The 24,127-nt window shown below is 65.7% G+C and overlaps 1 protein-coding gene across 8 annotated transcripts in view; it reads left to right on the top strand.

The window, feature by feature from the left end:
- Positions 1–23,195, top strand: part of DLGAP2 (DLG associated protein 2) — a 148,764-nt gene extending 125,569 nt beyond the window's left edge. For 6 of the 8 annotated variants that reach the window (XM_084878335.1, XM_084878333.1, XM_084878337.1 and 3 more), the window contains 7 exons: positions 4,862–5,193; positions 6,269–6,310; positions 11,718–11,803; positions 12,377–12,792; positions 15,076–15,167; positions 20,406–20,558; positions 22,961–23,195. In XM_084878335.1, the coding sequence (XP_084734461.1) occupies positions 4,862–5,193; positions 6,269–6,310; positions 11,718–11,803; positions 12,377–12,792; positions 15,076–15,167; positions 20,406–20,558; positions 22,961–23,179 (1,340 nt within the window). In that variant the 3' untranslated portion in view covers positions 23,180–23,195. The remainder of the gene's footprint in view (positions 1–4,861; positions 5,194–6,268; positions 6,311–11,717; positions 11,804–12,376; positions 12,793–15,075; positions 15,168–20,405; positions 20,559–22,960) is intronic. The other 2 variants (XM_084878336.1, XM_084878331.1) reach the window with 1 other exon arrangement.
- Positions 23,196–24,127: the final 932 nt, after the last annotated feature.

Raw genomic sequence — 24,127 nt, 5'->3', positions numbered from 1 at the left:
AAAAATACATTCCATGTTGAGCTCTCAGCTGCTGGAGTGTGCACACTTTGGGGGACCCCTGTATCGGGAGCGCCACAGGCAGCGGCTGCTGGCTGGCCGGGGGTCGCTCAGCCCTCGGGGCCCCTGAGGCTCCGCTGAATGTACCTGCTTTAATCTGATCTGCAGCCCGCCGGGTCCAGGCCCCGCTGCTTAGCAACACGCCCCTCCTCTCACCACAGACACCCCACTCACCGACGCGTGTCCTCCCTCAGACGGAGGGCTCTGCACACGTCTCGCCTTCACTCCCCACCCCGCTCCCTGCCCGCGGGGATTACCGCAGACGGGCTTGTTGACACGCCCGCCCCGGTTGTCCGGGAGGGAAGGTGCTGACGCCGGGGGAAGTGCCGGGGGGTGGGTTGTAACGGCTCTGCTCCGGTCAGACGTGTTCCCGGCATCTGTCGCCGCGGACCACGCAGTCATTCACACGGGGGGGAATCTGTGCAAACAGCCAGAGCTCCTCACGGTGCCAGGACTGTGTGGGGAGCAGCCTGTCTCTCCAGGACATGGCACCCCAGTCCCCGGGGTAACCGGGGCCCCGGGAGGCTGGCCTCCTCAGCTGCGGGTGCAGGCCCCTCCCCAGCCCCCACGCCGCCCCTCCGCCTGCTGTGTGCAGGGCCCGGGGTGCATGGGCCTAGGTGCGGGGTTCCAAGCATCTCCCTCTAGTCCTGAATGTGAATCACCAGTGAGAGTCAGGAGGGGGGCGGGGGATTAGGACGTGAACTTGGGGGCGGGGTTCGGAGGAATGAGGGGTGGGGTCTCTGGGACCCTCCCAGGGCAAGCACTGATGCAGCTCAGACAGAAACCTGGGACAGACCCTCTGCTCCGAGGCCTCGAAGCCAAGCCGTCAGAATTCACATTCATGACATGATACCGGTTCAGGCGCAGCTGCAGCTGAGAGTTTTATGAGGAGTTCCCGCCTGTGGCTGGGTTGGGGCCCCTGGGACGAGGCCCAGAGTTCAGCCAATCTGCAGAGCGAGTTGGTGGGGTCTGCGTGTTGCACACCCTCCTGTCTTCACGGTCCAGAACCCCGATGACTGTTTTGTGCAGATTAGTTCCCGGGTCCCTGTTGACTTGGTGGCGGCCTTCCCAGAATTCCTGAGAAGCACCTGCAGCCTTATCTTGCCAAGCCCGAGCCCGCTGGCTTCTCTGCTCAGGGAAGAAACAGCCCTTTCCTTCCCCTTCTCTCCCCCGCATCCCCTCCTCAGAGGCTTTCCCTGTGCTCTGTGCTGGGCTGGGGGGCCAGGGGCTGTGGGTCCAGGCTGGCTGCTCACTGCTCACAGGGACGGCCTGGTTCACTTCTCTCCTGCCTCAGCGTCCCTCCCTCCCGCCTGGGACCTGTCACAGCCTTGCTTTGTTATTTCACTGGTTGTTGCAATGGAAGATGGCTTTCTTTTCCTTGAATAAAGAGACAGTAGTAATTTCTTTACACACGTTTTTCTTGTTTTTTGAGAGAGAAGAAGGGAGAAGGGGAGAGACACAGAAACATCAATGAAGAGAGGGAATCACTGATTGGCTGCCTCCTGCACGCACCCTACTGCCCTGACCAGATGTGGAGCTGTGACCCCTGGTTCATCGGTCGACGCTCAGCCCCAGAGCCCCAGCTCAGCTCAGTGTAAAGCGCCCCGTTCCCGGAGACCGGGTACCCGTGTGTCCACTGAGAAGTCACTGCCGGGGGCAGGCCGGGAGCCACACCCCACATTCCTGTCTCATCTGGGCGTCTCACCTTCGTGCCCTCCTGGGTGGCCGGTGCCTCTGCTGCTGTCATCGGCTCCGGCCTGGCCCGGCTCTCAGAGCGGGTTCCCTCGGGGTTCCAGGACGGCCGGGAAAGCCCACTGCTCCTCGTGCCCTGTGACCGCTCAGTGATTGAGGCGGAGGCAGGAGTGTCCATGGTGAGCAGCTCCGTCTGCGGAGGAACAGCGGGGCTCGTCTGAGTGCTTCCCGGACCCGCACCCCCGCCGGCGGTCTGTGGTTCCTGTAACCTACGGAAGGGCCGCGCGTCCCGTCCCTTCACACTCGTGGGGAGCGGACACTCATTGGAGCAGCACAGCCATCCCCTTGGAGCGGCGCCCTCCACGCAGGTCCTCGGCCCGGCTCTGGGCCAGCGTGGGGCTGTCACTCCGCTCTCTGCCGTCCTCCAAGGCCTCACGCGGAGAACGGAGAGCGAGGCGGGGCGGGCTGCACTTTGTCCTGATTCCGAGCTGTGCCTCCTGCGGCCTGAGGCTGATTTCTGGGTTTCCTTCTTGGCGGGCAAAGCACTGCCGAGGACTGAGCCCGCGCTTGCCGCCTCCTCAATGCCGGCGGTGGCGAGGCGTGTGGTTAGCGTGTTGGTGTGTCACCACGAGGTCGCTCAGGCGCAGGGAACACGGCCAGCAGCTCGGCTGCATCTGGACCGTTAGCTGGTCTCCACGGGAGCCCCCAAGTTCTGCAGCAGACGGCGGGGCCGCCCCTCGCAGTCAAGGGCGCCCTGAGGGCCAGGTCACTTTAAGATCTTAAGTAATCATTTAATTTTTTATCTTAAAACCAGTTGACCACTCGTAGTTACGTTAACCTGACGTGAGGTTCAGGGCCCCCTGTCTCTGTTGATCCGTCTGCTCCCCAAAGACACAGGAACCCAGGAGCATTCAGCTGCCGAGCCAGTGTGCTCCCCGTGACGCTGCGTCTGCCCGGCGCGCGGAGGAAATGGCGGCGCCGGGGGAACGGTGCTCCGGCTCCGGTGATGGATTCCCGCTCGGCGTTCACAGCACAGGGCGGAGACAATTGCTTTTGCCCAAACTGCTCAGCTGAATAATTGAATGTTTTTCTTGAATGTGTGAGATGATTTTTTAAATTGTTCATCTGAGTCCACGGCGGCAAATTAACGCGATCAGAGGATCATTTTTATCCTCTGCCCACCGTCCTCCTGCCTCCAGTCCTCTCGGTAATGAGCCTTTTAGGAAGCGCGGTCCCACGGGTCGAGGCACCCCCTCCCGCGGGTGTCAGAGAGGGGACGGCTCAGTGGTGAGTGAGTGCGGGAAGGCACGGGTTCCTGTTTGCTTTCCGCCCCCTGTGGCTTTCTGTCCCTGAAACAGTTCACGTCCTGCGATTATTTACTCGGCACTGACACCTGCAACTGCGTCGTTCAATTAAGGAAATTCAAAATCAGTCCGTTAACCCGGAATGGAAAAGGGATTGATGGCTGTGCTGTCAACCGGCCCGTCCCAGGGCACGGGAGGGGCCGTGTCACATGCACACGGGCCCCTGTGAGCGACACGGGAACATGCAGGGTGCGTGTTACACGCCCATCTGACCCCTCCACACACAGACCCCTCTCGGCTCCCGCATAGCAGGAGGAGGGGCTGGGGGCGGTGCCGGAGTCACGAGTGTTTCTAAATCCGTGTCTCCCTGTAATGTGATCAGACCTCTCCTCCCCCAGCAGCAGGGGTCGGCTGTTTGTTTCTACCGGATCCGGTGTCGGTGTATCCGTGGCCGCACGGAGCCACGGGGCCACGGGGCGGGGAGACACGTGTGGTGGGGTTTAGCAGGCCCGCCCTCCAGGCACCCATTTCCTGCGCCGAGAGGCGGCGACTCGGTTTCCTCAGAGGCCGCAGGCCCTCAGGGAACCATGCCCGTCGTGCACACGTGGGCCGGCCCGCCGGTCACGGCCACGGGACAGACACACCGCCTCCTCGCCTGGTCCCTCGCGTGGACGGTGGGGGCTGGAACGCAGCGATTGGCGCTCCGAGGCTGCTCACGGCTGGCGCCCCCAAGGCGCCCTTGGGTGAATAGAAACACCTTTCAGGTCCATGGAGAAAACAAGAGCCGTCTGGGGGCGGCGGATCCACGTCAGGGGAGAAAGCGTTGTTGTTTTAACACGTTTTCTCATTCAGAGAAGAAGGGAGAGGGGAGAGAGAGGGAGAGAAATATCAATAAGGAGGGAGAACCATGGATAGGCTGCCTCCTGCACACGCACCTCCTACTGGGGATGGGGCCTGCGCCCAGGCCTGTGCCCTGACCGGGAATTGAACCCTGACCTCCTGGTTCATAGGTCGATGCTCCACCGCTGAGCGGCACCAGCTGGGCTCTCCATCATTATAATGCTCACCTATTGTAAGCATTTCCGGGCGACACGGGCAACGGAAAACAATCACCCTGGACCAGGCCCAGGTGTAGCTAACTCTCCTTCCTCGCAAACCTATTTGGTCCTGGTCTCTATGTAACCTAGTGTTTCCTGCTTTCCTCTAAGAGTATGCATACAGGCATGTTTCCCATTGGCTTTTAGGGAGAGAGTGGAGGAGAGCGGGGAAGACAGAGAGAAACATCGATGTGAGAGAGACACATGGATGGGTTCCTCCTGCGTGAGCCCTGATCAGGGCCCGGGCTGGGGAGGAGCCTGTGCCCTTGGCTGGAATCAAACCCGGGACCCTTCGGTCCATGGGCCAGCGCTCTATCCACTGAGCCACACCGGCTTGGGCAGAATTTTCCTGCTCTCCAGGGGCCTCGGAAAGTGAGCATTTCCCCGTGACGCTGGGACCTGCATGGAAATGGGGGCGTGGGGGCCTCTGTCCCACTGCCTATGCCCCGGAGCGTGGGCATGGCGGGTCCTGGCGTGCGTGTCCCTCGCCGTGGAAAGCACCCGTGCACCCTCTCCGAGGGGCGTTTCTGCAGTGACGTCAAGGTTGCGGGCGGGCGCTGGGAGGGACCTGCTCCAGGGTCACGGGCGGGATCACAGGCGGGGTCGCAGGCGGGGTCACAGGCGGGGTCGCAGGCGGGGAGCGAGGCCGCCGTGGCCCGGCCTCCGCGGGGGAGGCGGGCCGGTGCTGACGTGGCCTCCCGTGTCTTGCAGCCGCCCTCTCCTACGCCAACTACAAGAAGACGCCGCCGCCCGTGCCGCCCCGCACCACCTCCAAGCCGCTCATCTCGGTGACGGCCCAGAGCAGCACCGAGTCCACGCAGGACGCCTACCAGGACGGCCGCGCCCAGCGGGGCTCCCCGTGGGCCCAGGACGGCCGCGGCCTCTACAACTCCACCGACAGCCTGGACAGCACCAAGGCCCTCAGCCTGGCCCTGGAGACGGCCGCCCAGCGCCACGCCGACGGCCCGGGCCGCGGGGACAAGATGCTGGCCTCCAAGGCCGAGGACTTCCTCCGGGGCCGGCTCACCTCCATCGGCGTCCAGGTAGCCGCCCGCGGCGCCACGGGAGCGCGGGGCGCGTAGGGCAGACACGGCCGGGCCCATACTGGCGGAGCCGCAGCCTCGGGGCTGGGATGCCGGGCGGGTCTCCCCCCATTGGCAGCCGCAGGTGCATGGAGGTGCCCCCTCCCCTACCCCCAGGCTCCATCCCTGACCCAGCCCGCCCTGCTGCCCAAAGGCCCCCTTCCCTCTCTTCCCCTCTCCGCTCCTCCCCTCCCCACCCCTTCCCTACCCAGGGCCGTGGTCAGCAAACTCATCCGTCCACAGAGCCAAACATCAACAGGATAACGATTGACATTTCTTTGGAGAGCCACATTTTTTAAACTTAAACTTATTCTAACGCCACTTCTTCAGCACAGACTCGCCCAGGCCGTGGCATTTTGTGGAAGAGCCACCCTCCAGGGGCCAAAGAGCCGCCTGTGGCTCGCAAGCCGCAGTTTGCCGACCTCGGGTTTAGGGGCCACCGGCCACTGAGAGCGAGGACGGAATTTCTTGTCCTGTTTTTGCAGAGCTTGTTAGCCTGTCAGCCAGCGTGGGGGCAGGAGGGGGGGCGGGAGGGATGGAGCTTCGGGAGCCCCAGACAGAGAGAAGCCTTGGCTGGCGCCCACACCACATGGGCCTCCCAGGCTTCCGTGTCACACAGGACACTCCCGGCTTTTCTGTGGCCACGGCCAGCGCCACGGCCTGTGGTGTCAGACCACGAGGGCCCCGCGCCTGCCCCGGACAGAGCCCTCGGAGCAGGCGGCCCACCCGGCCCCAGCTCTGTCCGGGGCAGGCCGGGGCGCACCCCTAGGCCGGGGTCCCAGCCCGGGGCTGCGGGGTCGTGGCTGCCTCGGAGACTCCCTGGTCTGTCCCCGTGGCCGCCCCTCGCTCGCCGTGCCGTGGGAGCAGCCGCTGCTGCCCGTGCAGACAGGCTCTGCTGACTCGCCTCTCCTGCTGGCCGAGCCCGGCAGGTGGTTTAGAAGCCGGGGCTCCCTGCGGGCCAAGGCCCTGGCGTCCGGGATGGGAGCGGCGGGAGGCCCCCGGCCGGGCCCACACCCTGGTTCGTTGTTTTGTTTAGGATTCTGAGTTCCCAGAGCGTCAGCCTTACCCGCGGTCGGATGTAAGTACCAGCTCACAGCCCCGTCCGCATGACCTCACTCCCCTCCTTCCCCGACGCCACTGACGGCTCCGTCACCCGTCCTGACGCTGTGCCCTGCGGGGACCCCTCCCCCGTGTGTGATCCCATAACTGCCTGCGGCCACAGCACAGCCCACGGGGCCCTTGGGGTCGTGGGTCCCGTCCCAAGAGAAGAATTGTGAGGTCCCCACTCCCCACCCTGTCACCCCAGGAGCTCCTGGTGCCGCCTCTCGCCCAGTCCCCCCGCCTGCACCCCGCCCTCGAACACAGTCACCCGCCCTCTCCCCAGACGCCCTCCTGGACGCCGTCCCCACGGACTGTGTGTGCCATGCTGGTCGGCTCGTCCCTCCCGTCTCTTGGCCACCCGGCGGCTAGCTCGGTGCGTGGCACGTAGCGTGTGCTCTGTCCGTGTCGGTGAGTGACTGGGTGTGGCCGGTGAGATGAGTGTGAGCACAAGATGCACGCGTGTCAGGGGCTCTGAGAAAAGGGTGCGGTCCCTGTGAGCTCGGGGAGCAGCGCCGGGCACACGGCAGGCGTTCCCAGCCCGGAAACACGGCCTCCGTCTGGGGGTCCCCCGGTGTAGGTGATGGGGCCGCCATCGGGGAGCAGAGAACACCGGCCGCCGGTGACGGGGCACAGCAGGGACCGGGGCCACTCCGCGTGCCCGCCCGCCACGTGCCCCTCCACAACCCCGGCGCTGTCGTGGGGAGACCGAGGCTCGGTGAGTGACGCGCCTCAGGGCTCGTGGCCCGCGGTGTCCAGGCCTCGCTGAAGCGGGAGGGCTGGGTCCCGTCCCCCACGGCCCCTCTGCGTCCTCAGGAGGAGGTGATGTCCCCAGGCCGCACTCGGGAGGGGGCACTCTGTCCCGCAGCTGGCAGAGACGCTTGGCCTCGCCGGGTGGGCAGGACGTCAACCACAGCCTCACCCTGAGCACAGCAGCCAGCGCTCGGGGAGCTGGTCCACACACACACACACACACACACACACACACACACAGAGTCTCGGGTGGTCAGTGTCCCTCCCGGAGCCGGGCACACCCTGCAGGAGGCCCTGGCAGCCTCCGTGCCGTTCATCACAGGCCCCTCCTGCCCGGGTCTGCAGGGTTGGGCGTGGCGTCTGGGCCGTGGCTGCGGGGCCCTGGAGTCTGGACTGTGGTTGCCAGTATTATGCGGTGGATGGGCCGTGGCTGCCTGGCCATACCAGCTGGCATGTGGCTGCCGGGCCGTGGCGGATAGGCCGTGGCTGCTGAGCCCTTTCCCAGGTGCAGCCCGTCCAGTGTCCACCTACATCCTGAGCCCCTGCCCGCCCCTTTCACTCTCCTTGTGACACTCAGGACATCAGCTGGTTTTTTTGTGTTTGTATTTATGTGCAGCTTTGTTGTTGCGGAGGCTTTACTTTGTGTGTGTGCGTGTGTGTGTGTGTGTGGGGGGGTGTCTCTGTGTGCATGTGTGTGTGTGTCTGTGTGTGTGTGTGTGTGTCTGTGTGTGTGTGTGTGTGTGCGTGTGTGTGTGTGGGGGGGTGTCTCTGTGTGCATGTGTGTGTGTGTCTCTGTGTGCATGTGTGTGTGTGTCTGTGTGTGTGTGTGTGTGTGTGTGTGTGTGTGTGAAGCTGTCAGAAGGGCTGACGGTGCCCAGGCCCCGCAATGGGGCTAAGTTCAGGGCCCTCCAGGCACCTGCCTCAGGCCCATCTCTAGGTGGGAGTGACTCCCTGTGCCTCCGCAGGGGGAGCCCCGGGAAGCCCCATGTGGGAGGCCCGTCAGCCAGCGCCGAGCCCCCCAGGGTGCGGAGTAGGAGCACCTCGTGGCCCGGGGACATGTGGGGTGGGACCTGTGTCAGAGCCACGCCAGCCTGTCTGCGTGCAGGCCGGGGACGCGGCTCGAGACTGAGCGGGGCTGAGACTGAGCGGGGCTAAGGGTGAGGGGGCCGAGGGCGAGCGGGGCCGAGGGTGAGGGGGCTGAGGGTGAGCGGGGCTGAGGGTGAGGGGGCCGAGGGTGAGGGGGCCGAGGGTGAGGGGGCCGAGGGTGAGCGGGGCCGAGGGTGAGGGGGCCGAGGGTGAGCGGGGCCGAGGGTGAGGGGGCCGAGGGTGAGCGGGGCCGAGGGTGAGGGGGCCGAGGGTGAGCGGGGCCGAGGGTGAGCGGGGCTGAGGGTGAGGGGGCCGAGGGTGAGGGGGCCGAGGGTGAGGGGGCTGAGGGTGAGCGGTGCCGAGGGTGAGCGGGGCTGAGACTGAGCGGGGCTGAGGGTGAGGGGGCCGAGGGTGAGCGGGGCCGAGGGTGAGGGGGCCGAGGGTGAGGGGGCCGAGGGTGAGGGGGGCCGAGGGTGAGCGGGGCCGAAGGTGAGCGGGGCCGAGGGTGAGGGGGGCCGAGGGTGAGGGGGCTGAGGGTGAGCGGGGCTGGGGGCAAGGGGGCTGAAGGTGAGGGGGCTGAGAGCACAGAGCGGTGGCCGAGCTCGGGAGCTGCTGGCCTGCCCCCCGCACCCGGCCCGGGGCCCTTGGAGACCGGGAGCTCAGGTGACAGCTCACCAGCCCTGACGTCCTGCAGATCCAGGCTGCACACGGGATGGGCCCAGGCACATGGGCCTGTCCTAACATGCAGACACTATACACATGAGGGCACATTCGTGCGCACATGCATGCACAATCATGCCCATGTGTGCACACATGTATATGCAAGCACACACACACACTCTCTGGCCCCCCACACTCCTGTTTCTTAAGCAGGTCAGGCTCAGAACTGTCCTCCCTCCCCCCTGCCACCAGCATTCACTCAGGAGCCGCTCTGACCATGGCCGGGTGGGGCGGGGGGAGGGCTCCGGGTCCGAGGGGCCTGCACAGCCTCTGCGAAGGCGCCCGCCACTCCCCGGGGGGCGGTCCCCACACATCAGGGAGCCGCGCACAGCCAGGTGGCGCTCGCTCAGCTGTGGGGGTTTCACCGACTCCCCTTCCCCCTGTGTCCCGCGCACGTGGGCCTGGTGCACGTGAAGACACGCGTGTGCTTCTCAAACTGAAATGTGCGAGCATCGCCCCGGCGTCTCCTCCTGGAAAAGACCCGTTTCCTTCCCGCCGTGAGGGAAGCTCCTCTCCGGACACTGGTGCTTCCGTCCGCGGGAAGCTGCCGCCCCCGGGCTCCGAAACGGGGGACAGTGAGCCCCAGGCCCATGCGGGCCATCACACACCCTCACACCCCTCCTCCTTCCTCCCACGCATCGCCCCGCTGTCCGGGCCCCGGGCCCGAGGCCAGGGCCAGTCTCTGTGGACACACATGGGGCTGGCTCCGAAGGCAGGGCCCACGCACCGCCAGTGAGCAGTCCATGCCCTCGTGTCTGAGATCGGAGGGAATGGCCAGAGGCCTTGAACCCGCGCCCGGGTCTCCCAGCCCCGAAGGTGACCCTTTTCTCTGTGAAAACAGTGGAATCGGCAGGGAGAACCATGCCGGCTGGAGAAGAAAAACCCCGTGGCTGTGTTTGGCTGTGTTACACAGTGCGTGTGAGCCTGTGAGTGTGTGTCTGTGGCTCAGTGTCCGTCCACGTCGTGTCCTGAGCATCCCGGTGGTCCAGCCATGGCCACGGCCACTTCGGAGGCACATGCTGCGCCGTGAGTCACTGCCACGTCTCACATGTCACCCGCCTGCCCCCCGCTGTCCTCGGCAACCCGTCCGCCCATGCAGGACGCACGCCGTTCCTTAGAGCCCTGCATGTGGCCGGGGGAAGCACACCGCCGGCACTTACTGGTGGGAGGGCAGTCCGAGCGGCCCCGGTACAGAAACCTCTGCCCATCCCCGTGGACCGAGTCCCCTCGCAGCGGCCCGGCCGGACGATGGCCACCGACACTGCGCCCTGTTAGGGAGCTGCGTGCACACCACGTGGAGGCGTGTGCTCACGGCGGCATCCGAGGAGCCAGAGGTCACCGTCATCCCTGCGTGAAGAGGAACGAGCAAACGGGCTCTGGCCACGGAACGCCGTCCCACGCTGCCACGTTCCCACGGGGCCATGTGCCCCGGCTTTCCGCACGATCCCCTCATGTGGAGCACCATCAGACACGAGAATGAGGACAGAATGCCTCAGAGCCACGGCCCGCCTGACACTGGGGAGCGGCCCGACAGCAGGCGTGGCTCCCAGGCCTCTTCAGAATTACACTAACAGAAACGGGCGTGCCCGGCCGGGCCCCGGGCCCCGGCACCGGTGGATGCCCGGCATTGAGTCTGGCAAGAGCAGAGCGGCTCTGCGATCGGAGAGATTGGTGTGAACCCTCACCCGCCCCCGCAAGCCGGGCACCGTCCCTGATGCCCAGCGGTCGGTGCAGGGAGACACGAAGACAGGGGCCGTGTGGACCGCATGTCTGATACACGCTCAGCCCACGTTCTTGCCGCCCGGCCGTCTGAGCCCGACTGAGCGCGCAGGAAGTCCCCGCCCACTACTAGTGCCGCCACCTCTGAGCCGCCCGTCGAGCGGCCGCCCCTGCCGAGCCGCGGCCCTGCCCCCAAACAGCCACGGATCACACTCCCAGGATGCCCTCGTGGCTCACAGAGCGTGGAGGGTGTGGCCGCTCTGTGCGGTGTTTTTAAGGAAAGACGAGTTTGAAGCTTTGTTCTCAGTTTGGAGTGAGGTCAAAGGGCCCTCGGCCGCCCGGTCACATTCCTCGTTAGAAGGGGGCTAATGCTCAGATAAACGAGCCTCTGGCTCCGCAGCCCTCTCCTGCCCAGGGCGGTGGCTGTTTGTTTTCACAGGAGCCCCCTCGTGTGGGTGTCACGCTGTGTGGGTTTGGGGAGACTTCCCTGCCGGGGCAGCCGTCCGTGGGTACAGGTCTCTGGCCTGTGCTGGCGTCTCCCTGCGGGTGCGGCCCTCCTGGGCCCATGGCCGCTGCCCCGGCCCGCCCCCTCCGTGTGTGCGTGTGGGCACAGACGCCGTCCATCTCCAGGGAATCGCTCCCTGTCGTTCACTCTCTGGTCCGAGCTGTGCTGTTCCCTCCCCGGAGGCATGGGCTAGCCGTGAGGCCCTGTGGTGGTGGTGGTGGTGGTGGTGGTGGTGGTGGTGGTGGTGGTGGTGGTGCAGCCGCCTCCAGGCCGGTGGTGGTGGTGGTGGTGGTGGTGGTGGTGGTGGTGGTACAGCCACCACGAGGCCGGTGGTGGTGGTGGTGCTGCTGCTGTTGGTGCAGCCACCTCCAGGCCGGTGGTGGTGGTGGTGGTGGCACAGCCCAGCAGAGTCCGGGTGTGAGTGGCAGTGTGGCATCTGGTGAAACACTGCGGCAGCACTGTCACTGATGAGAGCGTGGCCCTCTGTTGGTGATTTTCCCGGCCGCAGGCAGCTCTGCGTTCCCTGAACAAACACAGTTAATCACGGCCCGTGAGCACGCACGGGGCCGGCTGTTCTGAAGCGCCACGTTCTGTGTTGAATCAGGTGGAGACCGCCACGGACTCGGACACGGAGAGCCGCGGCCTGCGGGAGTACCACTCGGTCGGCGTGCAGGTGGAGGACGAGAAGAGGTGAGCAGCCCCTGCGAACTGCGGGGTGGCCGAGCCTGGGCTGCGGTCGGGAGCCTGGTGGCCGGCTTTGGTCAGGCCGGTCATGGTGCCGTTGGTGGAAACGACATTCGCAGCTGGGGGCTGTGTGGCTGGTGCATGCGGGGCCCAGAGGGCGGCTCTTGCGCCGGCCCTCCTGGTGCCCAAGAGACTCCCATCCCGGGGGCGTTGTCTAGACAGGGGGCGGGGGGAGGGGAGGGCGGGAACCCTGGTTCTGCGGGGCCGCGTGGATGTTTATAACGTCACTCTCGGGTCACACACAGCATCCCCTTAAAGACGGCCTGCTCTGTCCGGCCCAGCACTGAACCAGCTGGCGGCTGCCGCCATGGCCGGGCCAGACGAAGGATCTGCGGGCCTTCCTCGGCCCTCCGGCCGGGCGTCCCCACCTGAGGAGCGGACACTGGGACGCAGGGCGGTGTCGGGGGCCCGTCAGCGGAGTCCAGGGGTGGTGCGTGGAGGAGCAGACGGCGGGGAGCACGGGGTCCCCCGAGGCCCGTCTCAGAGGCCTCCCCTCCCCCGTCCCCCCCCCTCCCGCAGGCACGGGCGCTTCAAGCGGTCCAACAGCGTGACGGCGGCGGTGCAGGCGGACCTGGAGCTGGAGGGCTTCCCGGGCCAGGTGACCATGGAGGACAAGGGCCTGCAGTTCGGCAGCTCGTTCCAGCGGCACTCGGAGCCCAGCACGCCCACGCAGTACGGCGCCCTGCGGACGGTGCGCACGCAGGGCCTCTTCAGCTACCGCGAGGACTACCGGGCGCCCGCCGACGCCGCGCCCCTGCCGCCGCCCGAGCCCTGGCTGGAGCCCGCCCTGGACGTGGCCGAGAGCGGGCGGGCGTCGCCCTGCCGCCGGGACGGCGCCTGGTTCCTGAAGCTGCTGCACGCCGAGACGCAGCGCATGGAGGGCTGGTGCAAGGAGATGGAGCGCGAGGCCGAGGACAACGACCTGGCCGAGGAAAGTAAGCTGGAGCCGGGCCGGGCGGGAGGGCCTGGGCTTGACGGGGTCCCTGGGGGTGACGGCTCCCACCTGTGCCCGGGAAGCGGCTGGTCCGTGGACAGGGACGTGCGGCTGAAACGTGGAAGGCCCGAGTCCCACGTGGTCAGGTGCCACGGCCAGTAGTGCGTCCTGGGTGCCACAGCCACGGGCCAGCCCCCAAGTCCAGGCAGCAGCTGGGCCTGGGTCCTCCCCACCGTCCTTTAGTTTGTTGCTGTCCTGGGTTAATAAGAAATAGCTTTGGCATCATTCCAAGCCAAGTCAGCGCTGAGTCTGGCTCAGGGGTAGAGCCGTGGTCGGCAAGCTGTGGCTCGTGAGCCACATGCGGCTCTTTGGCCCCTTGAGTGTGGCTCTTCCACAAAATACCACGGCTTGGGCAAGTCTATTCTGAAGAAGTGGCATTAGGAGAAGTTTAAGTTTAAAAAATGTGGCTCTCCAAAGAAATTTCAATCGTTGTGCTGTTGATATTTGCCTCTGTGGACTAATGAGTTTGCCGACACTGCATCCGTCCAGGCCCCAAAGTGTCACAGTGCAGGTTCAATTCTGGTCAAGGGCACGTACCTCGTCTGCAGGCTCAATCCCACCCCAGTCAGGGTGCATGCGGGAGGCAACCAGTCGATGTGTCTCTCTCACAGCAATGTTTCTTTCTGTCTTCTCCCTTCCCTTCCCCTCTCCCTAAAAACGCGTGTGGGGGAGGGAGATGTTTCTCTCGTTTCCGTGTCCATCTCCATCACGGAAAAGGAGACGGTCCTGTTGCTGATGGAGGAGCTGGGGATTAAGAAATTAAAGAAAGAAAGAAACAAGACACAGAAATAGATTCATAAAGCTGGGAGCTAGGTGGGCGCCATCCTCTCTGATGGAGAGGCAGCACGCACTGAGCCACACAGCATGTTTACTTTTATACCCCAAAATTCCAGGAAGCAACACCAAAACTTAGAATCAAAGCAGCTTATTTGCATTCTTAAGTAGGCCCTAGCATTATTGGATTTACATATCTAGGCCCGCCCCTGCCGATACCTGGACAGAGATAAGTCAGAAACTGAATAACACCGCCCCCCTTGGGAGGGGGTGGTGTGTAACTGGGACAGGACTCTGCCAGCACCTGGGGCTCAGCTGACAGAATGTCCCTGTGCCTTCCCCGGGGGCCCTCCACATGCCCCGGGTGAGGACGGCTGAGGTCGGTGAGGGCGTGAGCTGAGGCCTGGGTGCGGCGGGAGGACTGGGACGAGATGGTGACGCCGCCCCCGAGCCTGTGGACCTTCGGCCGCTGGTATTAACTGCACCTCCCACAGGGACAGCCGAGTGTGTGGCCCGGGGCAGTGACAAGGAGGGGGGCGTGTAGGTCGGCGTGGACAGGAGGGGCCGCGGGAACCTGCGGCGGCGGCCAGGGCAGAGCTGTTCTCAGCCACGGGGATCCTATGAGCAGTGAGGGGGAAGGCCACCCGGCTACTCACGCCCCTAAAGCGTCGCCCTGCACCCCGCGCCCTCCTCCCTCTGCCAGCGCTGGCGGCAGACGCACTCCATGGGAGGAGGTAGATATCCGAGCGGCTCCCTCCCGAGCGGCACCCTCGCCGTGAGCTCGCAGCGGGCACGGGGCCGGGAGGGAAGCGCGCTCCTGTGTGTGCACACCGCCTCTCCCGGCCCAGAGCACTCCTGTGTGTGTGCACACCGCCTCTCCCAGCCCAGAGCACTCCTGTGTGTGTGCACACCGCCTCTCCCGGCCCAGAGCACTCCTGTGTGTGTGCACACCGCCTCTCCCGGCCCAGAGCGCGGCCTCCGCCCGGGAGAAGGAAGGCTTCCTGCGCACACGCCCCTTTCCCATCGTGTTGATGTCACATCCGATGGTTACTGATGCCAGAGAGGAAAGGAGAGAGAGAGAGAAACACCCCTGATGGGAGAGAATCAGGGACCGGCTGCCTCCTGCACGCCCTGCACTGGGGATGGAGCCGCAACCTGGGCCTGTGCCTTGACCGGGAATCGAACCCAGGACCCTTCAGTCCCTGGTCCAACGCCCTATCCACTGAGCCACACCAGCCAGGCTGCAGCACCTTCGTAAACCGAGCTCCTCCCCACGCTGACGAGCGGTGCTGGGACTGTTGACAGGTGGTGGCCTGTGAGTGTCCCTCGAGCTGGGGGAATGAAAAGCACCCGGCGGGTGGGCGGTAAAGGGGCGTGCTCACCCCGCGGCGGGGACACCTGCTCCCGGTGTCCCGCCATGGCTTCTCAGCGCTCTGTCTGTGCCCCGCAGTCCTCGGCAAGATCCGCAGTGCCGTCGGCAGCGCCCAGCTCCTCATGTCCCAGAAGTTCCAGCAGTTCTACTGGCTCTGCCAACAGAACCTGGTGAGTAGCCGCCACTCCTTTATCCCCCCACCCCCTCCCGCCGGGCACCGCTGCCAGCTCCTCCCCGGGCTCCCTCACAGACAGGGGAGAGGGCTCCGCCCAGCTCTGGAGGTTCCGATGGCGCCCCAGGCCCGGAGACTGTGAGGCCGGGTGTGGTGGAGGGCCGGCCTTCAGGACCCGGTGCTGCCGGTGGGGTGAGGGGGTCTTTGCCCCAGGTGGTCCCAGACCCTGGGGCAGGAGAGGGATCTGGACGGCTGCTCGGAGACTCACGGTCACAGATAAGGGTAGGAGGTGGCTTCCATGAAACACACAAACAACCCCCTTTGAAGAGGCGAAGAAGAGGTTTTAGCAATAACTCGGGCTTTATGTTTTACCAGCGGCCAAGGCACACAATCCGTGCAGAGCAGGCCTTCCTCCCGGCTGGCGGCTCCAGCTTCCCTCGCAGCCCAGGCTTCGTCCGGGAGGAAGTCCGGTCTGATTAGCATATTAAATTTTTATTATAGACAGTCAGGGGCGAAATGAATATCGCATTGAACCTGATAGTTCATACGGTTGGCACTAAACTTGGTTCTGGTCTTCCTGAAAACCAGAAGGGGAGAGAAGCCATTTATTTACATATAGTGTCCCCCAAACCGGTTATTACACGCTCTCTGAGTAACTGTTCATTAAAATGCATGCCAGCATAGCCAGGGTGGTGCGTGGTTGGGTATTGACCTATGAGCCAGGAGGTCACGTTTGATTGTCAGTCAGGGCACAGGCCTGGGTTTCCGGCTTGATCCCCAGTAGGGGGCATGCAGGAGGCAGCCGATTCATGATTCTCTCTCATCATTGGTGTTTCTATCTCTCTCTCCCTCTCCCTTCTTCTCTGAAATCAATGATAATGTATTTTTTAAAAATAAAATAATATACATTACATTTTCAAAATGGAGCTATCTGTTGTTAAAGTGTGTACACATTTTTGGGGACACCCTGTATGCATATTAATATACCAGAGGCCCGCCCAGTGCACGAGATTTGTGCCCTGGGGGGCGAGGGGGGCCTCAGCCGGGCCTGCACCTTCTCGCAGTCCAGGACCCCTCGGGGGTGTCCGCCTGCCAGCTGGGGCCAGGTCCCTAAGCCCCCTGGCTGGCAGGCAGACACCGCTCTGACAGCCCGGGCCCCTTGCTCCTTCCTGCCGCCGGCAGCCGGGACGGGAGAGGCTCCCACCACCGGCGGGGCTCGCCAGCGTCTGGCTGAGCGGCTCCCCCTGTGGGAGCGCACCGACCACAGGGCCAGCTCCTGCAGCGAGCGTCTGCCCCCTGGTGGTCAGTGCACATCAGAGTGACTGGTCATCCTGCCCTTCGGTCCATTTGCCTATTACGCTTTTATTATACGGGACGTGTTTATATATGCTTTCTTTCATGTAAAAGTTTCTACATCTAAGCGTGTTACACAATCACACATAAATGCGTACACACCCATGTATAAGCGCAAACGAGTGTCTGGCACCTGCCCACATTTCCTGTCCGACTAAGGACGTGCTCGCCGAGCGCGGCTAGGGAGTGACTGACGGATCCCTGTTAGCGTGCGGCCTTCCACGATGCAGACATTGATTCCTCAGACCAGACACCCATTAACATGCAAATCGCTTTCCGCTGCAGGGGGCAGGGGGGGCCGGGGCTGGGGGGGGCCAGGGGGGGCAGTGGGGGTGATGGTTTCGCTCAGGCTGTAATCTGCGCGGAGACGGGGAACGCACAGGGTGTCTGAGACATCAGAGCGAGCGGAGCTCCCGCGCTGCAGTCTGTCCCTTGTAATTGGGATCGTTTGAAGCATGTTTTCTCTAATATTTTCCAATTAACCCCGTGAGAGTTCGCCGCGAAGCGCCACCGCCTCGCTGTGACAGGAGGTGGCGATGGAGACACGTGACGCGGCGGGAGCGTGTGCTCCCGTGTTTGCAGGCGTGTCCCTGCCTCCCTGTCAGCCCCTCAGCTCCCGGTGAGGAGCGGCGTCAGTGAGAGCCGTGGCCGGTGGCTGCCCCTGGGCGGGAGCGCCTGGGTCCTGCCGTGTCAGGGTGAGCGGCTCTCCTCAGACACGCCGGGCCAGTGCCCGCCCCGCGGCCACCGTGTGCTCACACCGCAGCCCGGCCCCGCTCGCCCTCAGGCTCTGACTCTGTGTGCCGGGGCCGCCGGCCCCTGTCCGCACGCCGGCACGGAGGGGGAGCGAGGTCCTGCGTGGCGGCAGTGCCACGGGGACGCTCGGCGGTTGGCTTTCCGGGGCAGGGCCTGGCCTGGCCCCGTGGCGTTTATACGAATCCGCCAGCGCACGGGGACTGACGGGGACTGGAATGTGCACCCCTCCGGCGCCGGGCCTGGCTGTGCCGGTTACCACGGCACCCGCTGCTCCAGGGCCCTGGGCCCGGCCTGGCGGCCCAGAGCCCACAGCGAGGACGATGTCTGCCCTCGGGGCAGGGCACCGGGACTGCGGCACCAGGACCAGAGCCCGGCCTTCAGAAAAGGACCGCCCACCTGAGTCAGCGGGGACACGGCCAGCTCCCGGGGACGCCGATGAGGACCGAGCGGGCCCGAAGCCGTGACCTCCCTGGGGTCGGGTGGCGGGTCTGACGGCCGCACGGTCACCGCGGCAACGGCCAGGGCTGAGCGGACACACAGGAGTGAGGCACCGGTGCCAGCTGTGCTGCAGCCTGTGTCAGGGCTGCGAAGGGTGTGGGCGCCCCCTGGTGGCGCAGAACTGGAACCGCCTCACACAGAAAACAAGACACAACCGGCCTGGCAGGAGGGCTGAGAGGGCCCAGGGCAAGTCCCTGGCAGCTGCCCTCTGGCTGCTTCCCACAGAAAGGGGCTGGTGTCAAAGGGATCATTTTTTACCGCGGCCAGTGTTGCTCAGTAGTTAAAGCAATAGAAACATGTCCTCAGGTGAGGATTAACAACAAAAAAAGGTGAGCAGCCCTGGTTCATGTGGCTCAGTGGACAGAGCATCGGCCTGAGGACTGAAGGGTCCCAGGTTCGATTCTGGTCAGAGCACATGCCCGGATTGCAGGCTCGATCCCCAATTGGGGGAGGGGGGTGCAGGAGGCAGCTGGTCAATAATTCGCTCTTTTTGATGTTTCTCTCTCTCCCTCTTTGAAATCAACAAAAAGTATATATTTTTTAAAGTGATCTTTTTTTGCCTGGCTAGTGTGGCTAAATGGTTGGACACCAACCTGTGAACCAGGAGGTCAGGGCACAGGCCTGGATTATGAACTCGATCCCTTGTAGGGGGCGTGCAGGAGGCAGCTGACCAATGATCCTCTCATCATTGATGCTTCTATCTCTCTCCCTTTCTCTCTTTAAAAAAAAAAAAAGTGATCACTTTGTTCCCAAACTGAGGCGTCAGAATCCCGATTCCAGAGGGATGGGGTCGTGAGGCGGGGCTTTGGGGTCAGCAGGTCGGGAGGGACAGGGGCAGTGTCTTCGTTAAATGGACCACGTGAGGCCTGGAGGAGGGGGCACCGTGTGGGCCGGGAAGAGAGCTCACGGCACAGACGCCAGGCACCTCGCACCTGGCTCAGCCTCCAAGGAGAGTCCGTCTGCGGCCGTGAGCCGGGCCCTCTGCCTGTGCCATCTGCCCACGCAGACCAGAGCCGCAGAGGCAGCTCAAACCAGGCCGAGCCGAAGGCCCCGGTGCTCCCGGCGTGACGAAGAGGAGGCCGAGGACGCACAGCTTAAGCAGCCCAGAGGAATGTCTACCCACAGGAAGTCCCGCGGTGTGAGGAGAGGGGCCCTGGCCGATCGGAGCCATGTGCTTCACCGGGGCTGCGAACTCGGGCGCCTCCCGCAGGCCCCGTGCGGAGGCAGGGCCTGGGCCCTGGGGCTGCGGGCGGGCGGCAGGGGCCAGCCCTCGGGGGAGCGAGGCTCAGCTTGAATGCAGACAACAGCTCCGCCTCCTGTCCCGCAGGCCTGGGAGAGGGAGCACCGCTGGTGGGGCCCCCTGAACGGGGCCCGGCCAGAGCCGCCGGTCCCCTCGGGGGTCTCGCCGGCCCTCCCTCAGAGCAGCAATGGCACCTTGTCCCGTCGCTGTGCGGGAGGCAGGGGGCAAGGCCGGCCCTGTCCCCACCGCAGTGCAGCAGGTCCTGTGCGGGCACCGGCTCCCCGCGCACCGGCCCGCGGCCCCAGCACGGGGGAGCCGGGAACGCTGTCCCCTCGCCACCTTCCTCCGGGCCCAGTGAGTGTCCGGGGGGCGATGTGGCCCAGGCGGCGTCTGCACATGATCAGTAAGCGGCATTAACAGGAAGAGCGTTTTAGGTTCGCGGCTGCGCCGAGGGAAAGGCCAGAGATTCCCCCCCACCCCGCCCCCTGCCCGGCCCCCACACCCACCCCTCAGGCGGACACGCCATGGCCCCGCGGGCTGGGACAGACGTGTGATGGCGTGTGCCCGTCGTCACCTCAGAGCCCACACCCTCCGGCTCCCCCTGTCCCTCCCCCGTCCTGCCCTGTCCCCCCAGTCCCGTCTCAGCGGGAGGCCACACAGCTGGAGTCACACCACGTGCAGCCTTCCCATCCTGTTTTTGAGAAATGCACGGAAACAAGTTTAGAAAACGCACCGTATCACAGACAGGAGGGAATGGCGGGAGGGAAGATGGGCACAGTCGGGAGCTGTGAGGGCGGAGACACGGCCAGAAGCCGAGGTCACGCCTGGAGGAGGGGGGGACACGGGGGGCGGGAGGGGGGAACATGGGGGACGGGAGGGGGGGACACGGGGGACGGGAGGGGGGGACACGGGGGGCGGGGGGGGGACACGGGGGGTGGGGGGGGCACTGTGGCAGCTGAGCTCACACCGGGGAGCGGGCGGAGACCGCCGGCTGCTGGCCTCTCTATGTCTGTGTGCGGCCTCCGCCCTGTGCGGCCTCCGCCCCGTGTGCGGCCTCCGCCCTGTGCGGCCTCCGGGCGCAGCGGGACCGGCAGGGCCTGCCGAGCCGGTGCGACCGGGCGCTGCCGTCCGGGAAGAGCGCGGTCATGGTCATGGCGTCAGAGCCGCAGGTGCAGCCGAGCAGGCCGCGCGGCTCGCTGAGTCAGAAGGACAGCCCGCGTGTGAGTGGACGCTGAAGGTCTTCACTCACCGCCCGCCGCTGTCAGCAGGAGGGGGCATAGCTCAGGGGCAGAGCATTTGACTGCAGATCAAGAGGTCCCCGGCTCGAATCCGGGTGCCCCCTCGGGAGCCCTTCCCGGTTTGACCGGCCCCGCCCGCCCCGCTGTGTTCCAGGACCCCGGCGCCATGCCCAGGCCCACCTCGCAGGACCTGGCCGGCTACTGGGACATGCTGCAGCTCTCGGTGGAGGACATCAGCATGAAGGTCGACGAGCTGCAGCGGCTGAAGCTCGGCGACTGGAAGCTGACCGCGTCCCCGGAGAGGAAGGTGAGTGAGCGGGGCCCACGCAGAAGCGGCTGCTCATGCGGGGTCATGTGTGTGCACACACGTGTGTGTGTGAATGTGCACGTGCACGTATACGCTGGGATGCAGTTCAGATCACTGACGGTCTGCGGTGGCAGCCTCCCTGCCGAATCTCGGTCGGGAGCAGTTCAGAGCGGACGCTGACCGAGCTCCCAGGTCCCTCTCGCCCGCTCCCCGCACGGTCTGTCCGCGGAGTTATTTTCACGCTAAGAGGCCCCACAGGCTGCCAGGCCGTCTCCTCCCGGATAAGCCTCCTGGCTGGGCTGCACGCCTGCGCTTCACCACAGCCCGCTGGCCCTGACTGGCAGCTGGCGGCAGGCACGTCCTGGCGGCGGGCGGCGGGGCCCTGCGAGCAGGCGGCATTTCTGCTACACCTGAGCCTGGTGATTTCTCCGAGACGCCGCGCCCTGGGCTCCCGCGTGGGCTGCCTTAGCAACAAGTGCGGGGTCCCTGCCGCTCCTCAGAGGAGCTCTGAGTAATCACAGTCTGATGTTAGACTGACATTGTTCAAACGCAGTGACAGGAGAGTCAGTGCAGCAGACACGGGGCAGTGATTAATGCAGAGCTGGGGCAGAGCTGAGGGGGGTGCAGAGCTGGGGCAGAGCTGGGGGCAGAGCTGGGGCAGAGCTGGGGCAGAGCTGAGGGGGGGCAGAGCTGGGGCAGAGCTGGGGCAGAGCTGGGGCAGAGCTGAGGGGGGGCAGAGCTGGGGCAGAGCTGGGTGCAGAGCTGGGGCAGAGCTGGGGGGGATGCAGAGCTGGGGCAGAGCTGGGGGGGGGTGCAGAGCTGGGGCAGAGCTGGGGCAGAGCTGAGGGGGGAGCTGGGGGCAGAGCTGAGGAGGGGGCAGAGCTGGGGGCAGAGTGGGGGGTGCAGAGCTGGGGCAGAGCTGGGGGGGTGCAGAGCTGGGGCAGAGCTGTGGGGGGAGCAGAGCTGGGGGCAGAGTGGGGGGAGCAGAGCTGGGGCAGAGCTGAGGGGGGTGCAGAGCTGGGCAGAGCTGAGGGGGGTGCAGAGCTGGGCAGAGTGGGGGGCAGAGCTGGAGCAGAGTGGGAGGTGCAGAGCTGGGGCAGAGCTGAGGGGGGAGCAGAGCTGGGGCAGAGCTGAGGGGGGAGCAGAGCTGGGGGCAGAGTGGGGGGTGCAGAGCTGGGGCAGAGCTGGGGGGGTGCAGAGCTGGGGCAGAGCTGTGGGGGGAGCAGAGCTGGGGGCAGAGTGGGGGGAGCAGAGCTGGGGCAGAGCTGAGGGGGGTGCAGAGCTGGGCAGAGCTGAGGGGGGTGCAGAGCTGGGCAGAGTGGGGGGCAGAGCTGGAGCAGAGTGGGAGGTGCAGAGCTGGGGCAGAGCTGAGGGGGGAGCAGAGCTGGGGCAGAGCTGAGGGGGGAGCAGAGCTGGGGCAGAGCTGAGGGGGGAGCAGAGCTGGGGCAGAGTGGGGGGGAGCAGAGCTGGGTCAGAGTGGGGGGAGCAGAGCTGGGGCAGAGCTGAGGGGGGTGCAGAGCTGGGGCAGAGCTGAGGGGGGAGCAGAGCTGGGGCCGAGCTGAGGGGGGAGCAGAGCTGGGGCAGATCTGAGGGGGGTGCAGAGCTGGGGCAGAGTGGGGGGGTGCAGAGCTGGGGCAGAGTGGGGGGAGCAGAGCTGGGGCAGAGCTGAGGGGGGTGCAGAGCTGGGCAGAGTGGGGGGTGCAGAGCTGGGGCAGAGTGGGGGGGAGCAGAGCTGGGGCAGAGCTGAGGGCAGAGCTGAGGGCAGAGCTGGGGCAGAGCTGGGGGCAGAACTGGGGCAGAGCTGAGGGGGGAGCAGAGCTGGGGCAGAGTGGGGGGTGCAGAGCTGGGGCAGAGTCGGGGGCAGAGCTGGGGCAGAGCTGGGGCAGAGTGGGGGGCAGAGCTGGGGGGGAGCAGAGCTGGGGCGGAGCTGTGAAGATGAGGAAGATGGTTATAATAGAGCGCGGGCGCGGGGCCTGCTGAGCGGCTCTGAGGGCAGCAGCCCTGCTGGCGCTCCTTCCTCGGGGACGACCTGGAGGGAGGGAACCCAGCCCTGCCTGCAGCGCGGCCCGGAGGACGCTTCCAGCCAGGACACAGCTCCCCGAGGCCCAGGAGCCCCTGTGCGAGGGACACCCTCACAGGACCGGCCCGTGGCCCCGTGGTCCCGGCCCAGAGGCAGCCGCAGAAGCAGAGGGGCAGCCACGGCCCGAGCTGAGGCGGGAATTAAATAGATGGAGACCGAGGACACGCCGCTGTGCGTGTGCAGACCTGCACGTGTGCCAGCCTCCCCCCGGCCCCCCGGCCCCCCACCAGCCCACACATGTGAGGGGACACGCGTGTACGTGCGGGCAGGCCGAGGGAGGGGGCGGGGGCGCCCCTGACGCCCTCGCTGTGTGTGCTTTCAGGAAGAGCGGAAGGTGCCCCCTCCGATACCAAAGAAGCCCCCCAAAGGGAAGTTCCCCATCACGAGGGAGAAGTCCCTGGACCTGCCGGACAGACAGCGGCAGGAGGCCCGGCGCCGCCTGCTGGCCGCCAAGCGGGCCGCGTCCTTCCGCCAGAACTCCACCGGCGAGCGCGCCGACAGCATCGAGATCTACATCCCCGAGGCCCAGACACGGCTCTAGGGGCGGCCCCCGGTCACGGCCCCGGCCACGGGCCCCCCGCCCTGCTGGGCCCGCCTGCCCGCCCGCCCGCAGGCCGGCCTTTCTAGCTCCCGGACAGACGGGTGGTGGCGGGCGGGCGCGCGGGGACCTCGCGGGAGCAGGACACGCCTCTGCGGAGGGACCGCCCACATTTTGTTATTTCTATTTTTATAAACCGTGAGATAATCAGAGGCAAGAACAACAAACACGTTCAAACGGGTGCATCTCCGCCTCCCTGGAGGCACTGCCCCCCCTGCAGGCACTCCCCCCGACGTGCAGGGAGACCCCCCGGGCGCTCCCGGACCCGTGACCAGCCCTCTTCTGTGTGCCAAATGTGTGCCAAGTGTGTGGTGACCGCGAGAAGGCACCCCACAGCCACTGCCCCACGTGTGTCTCCACGAGCCAGAGGCCGGTCTGACCCGGGAAGGCCCAGCACCATCGGCACGGGAGGAGTTCCCCGCACGGGATGGCAGGGGAGAGACGTGGGCCAAGGCGGGTGTCCGGGCGGCGGGCGCTGGGTGGCGGCGGGTGGGCGGGAGCAGACCCGTCCAGACACGGCCCGTGGCCAGCGTCCCCGCCCGCAGCGTGGGGTTCAGACAGGACGTGTGGCCGCTGTCGGAGGGCCACAGGCCGCCTAAGGAAAACCAACACCGTGGAGCGGGAAGGACCGAGTGCCGGGGAAGGGAAGGGACGGACCGGGGCCAGCCTCATCGCACGGAGAGCGGAGTGCAGACCCGGGCCGGGCCGCCCGCCGACCTCAGCGGGACGGTCGCTGAGAGCTCGGGCTGGATGGCTCTGAGCAGCAGGAAGGACTCTCTCGAAGGCTCCGTTTGGCGTCCATGTCACCACAGCGACTGTCATGGCAGAAGGACGGGCGGCCGCTGTGCAGAGGAGAAACGGAACCACCACCCCACTGGTCCCCGCCCCCGG

This window comes from Pipistrellus hanaki (assembly GCF_964339955.1).
Source record: "Pipistrellus hanaki genome assembly, chromosome: 3".
NCBI classification, from domain to species: domain Eukaryota; kingdom Metazoa; phylum Chordata; class Mammalia; order Chiroptera; family Vespertilionidae; genus Pipistrellus; species Pipistrellus hanaki.
This window is presented reverse-complemented; position numbering and strand designations above follow the sequence as displayed.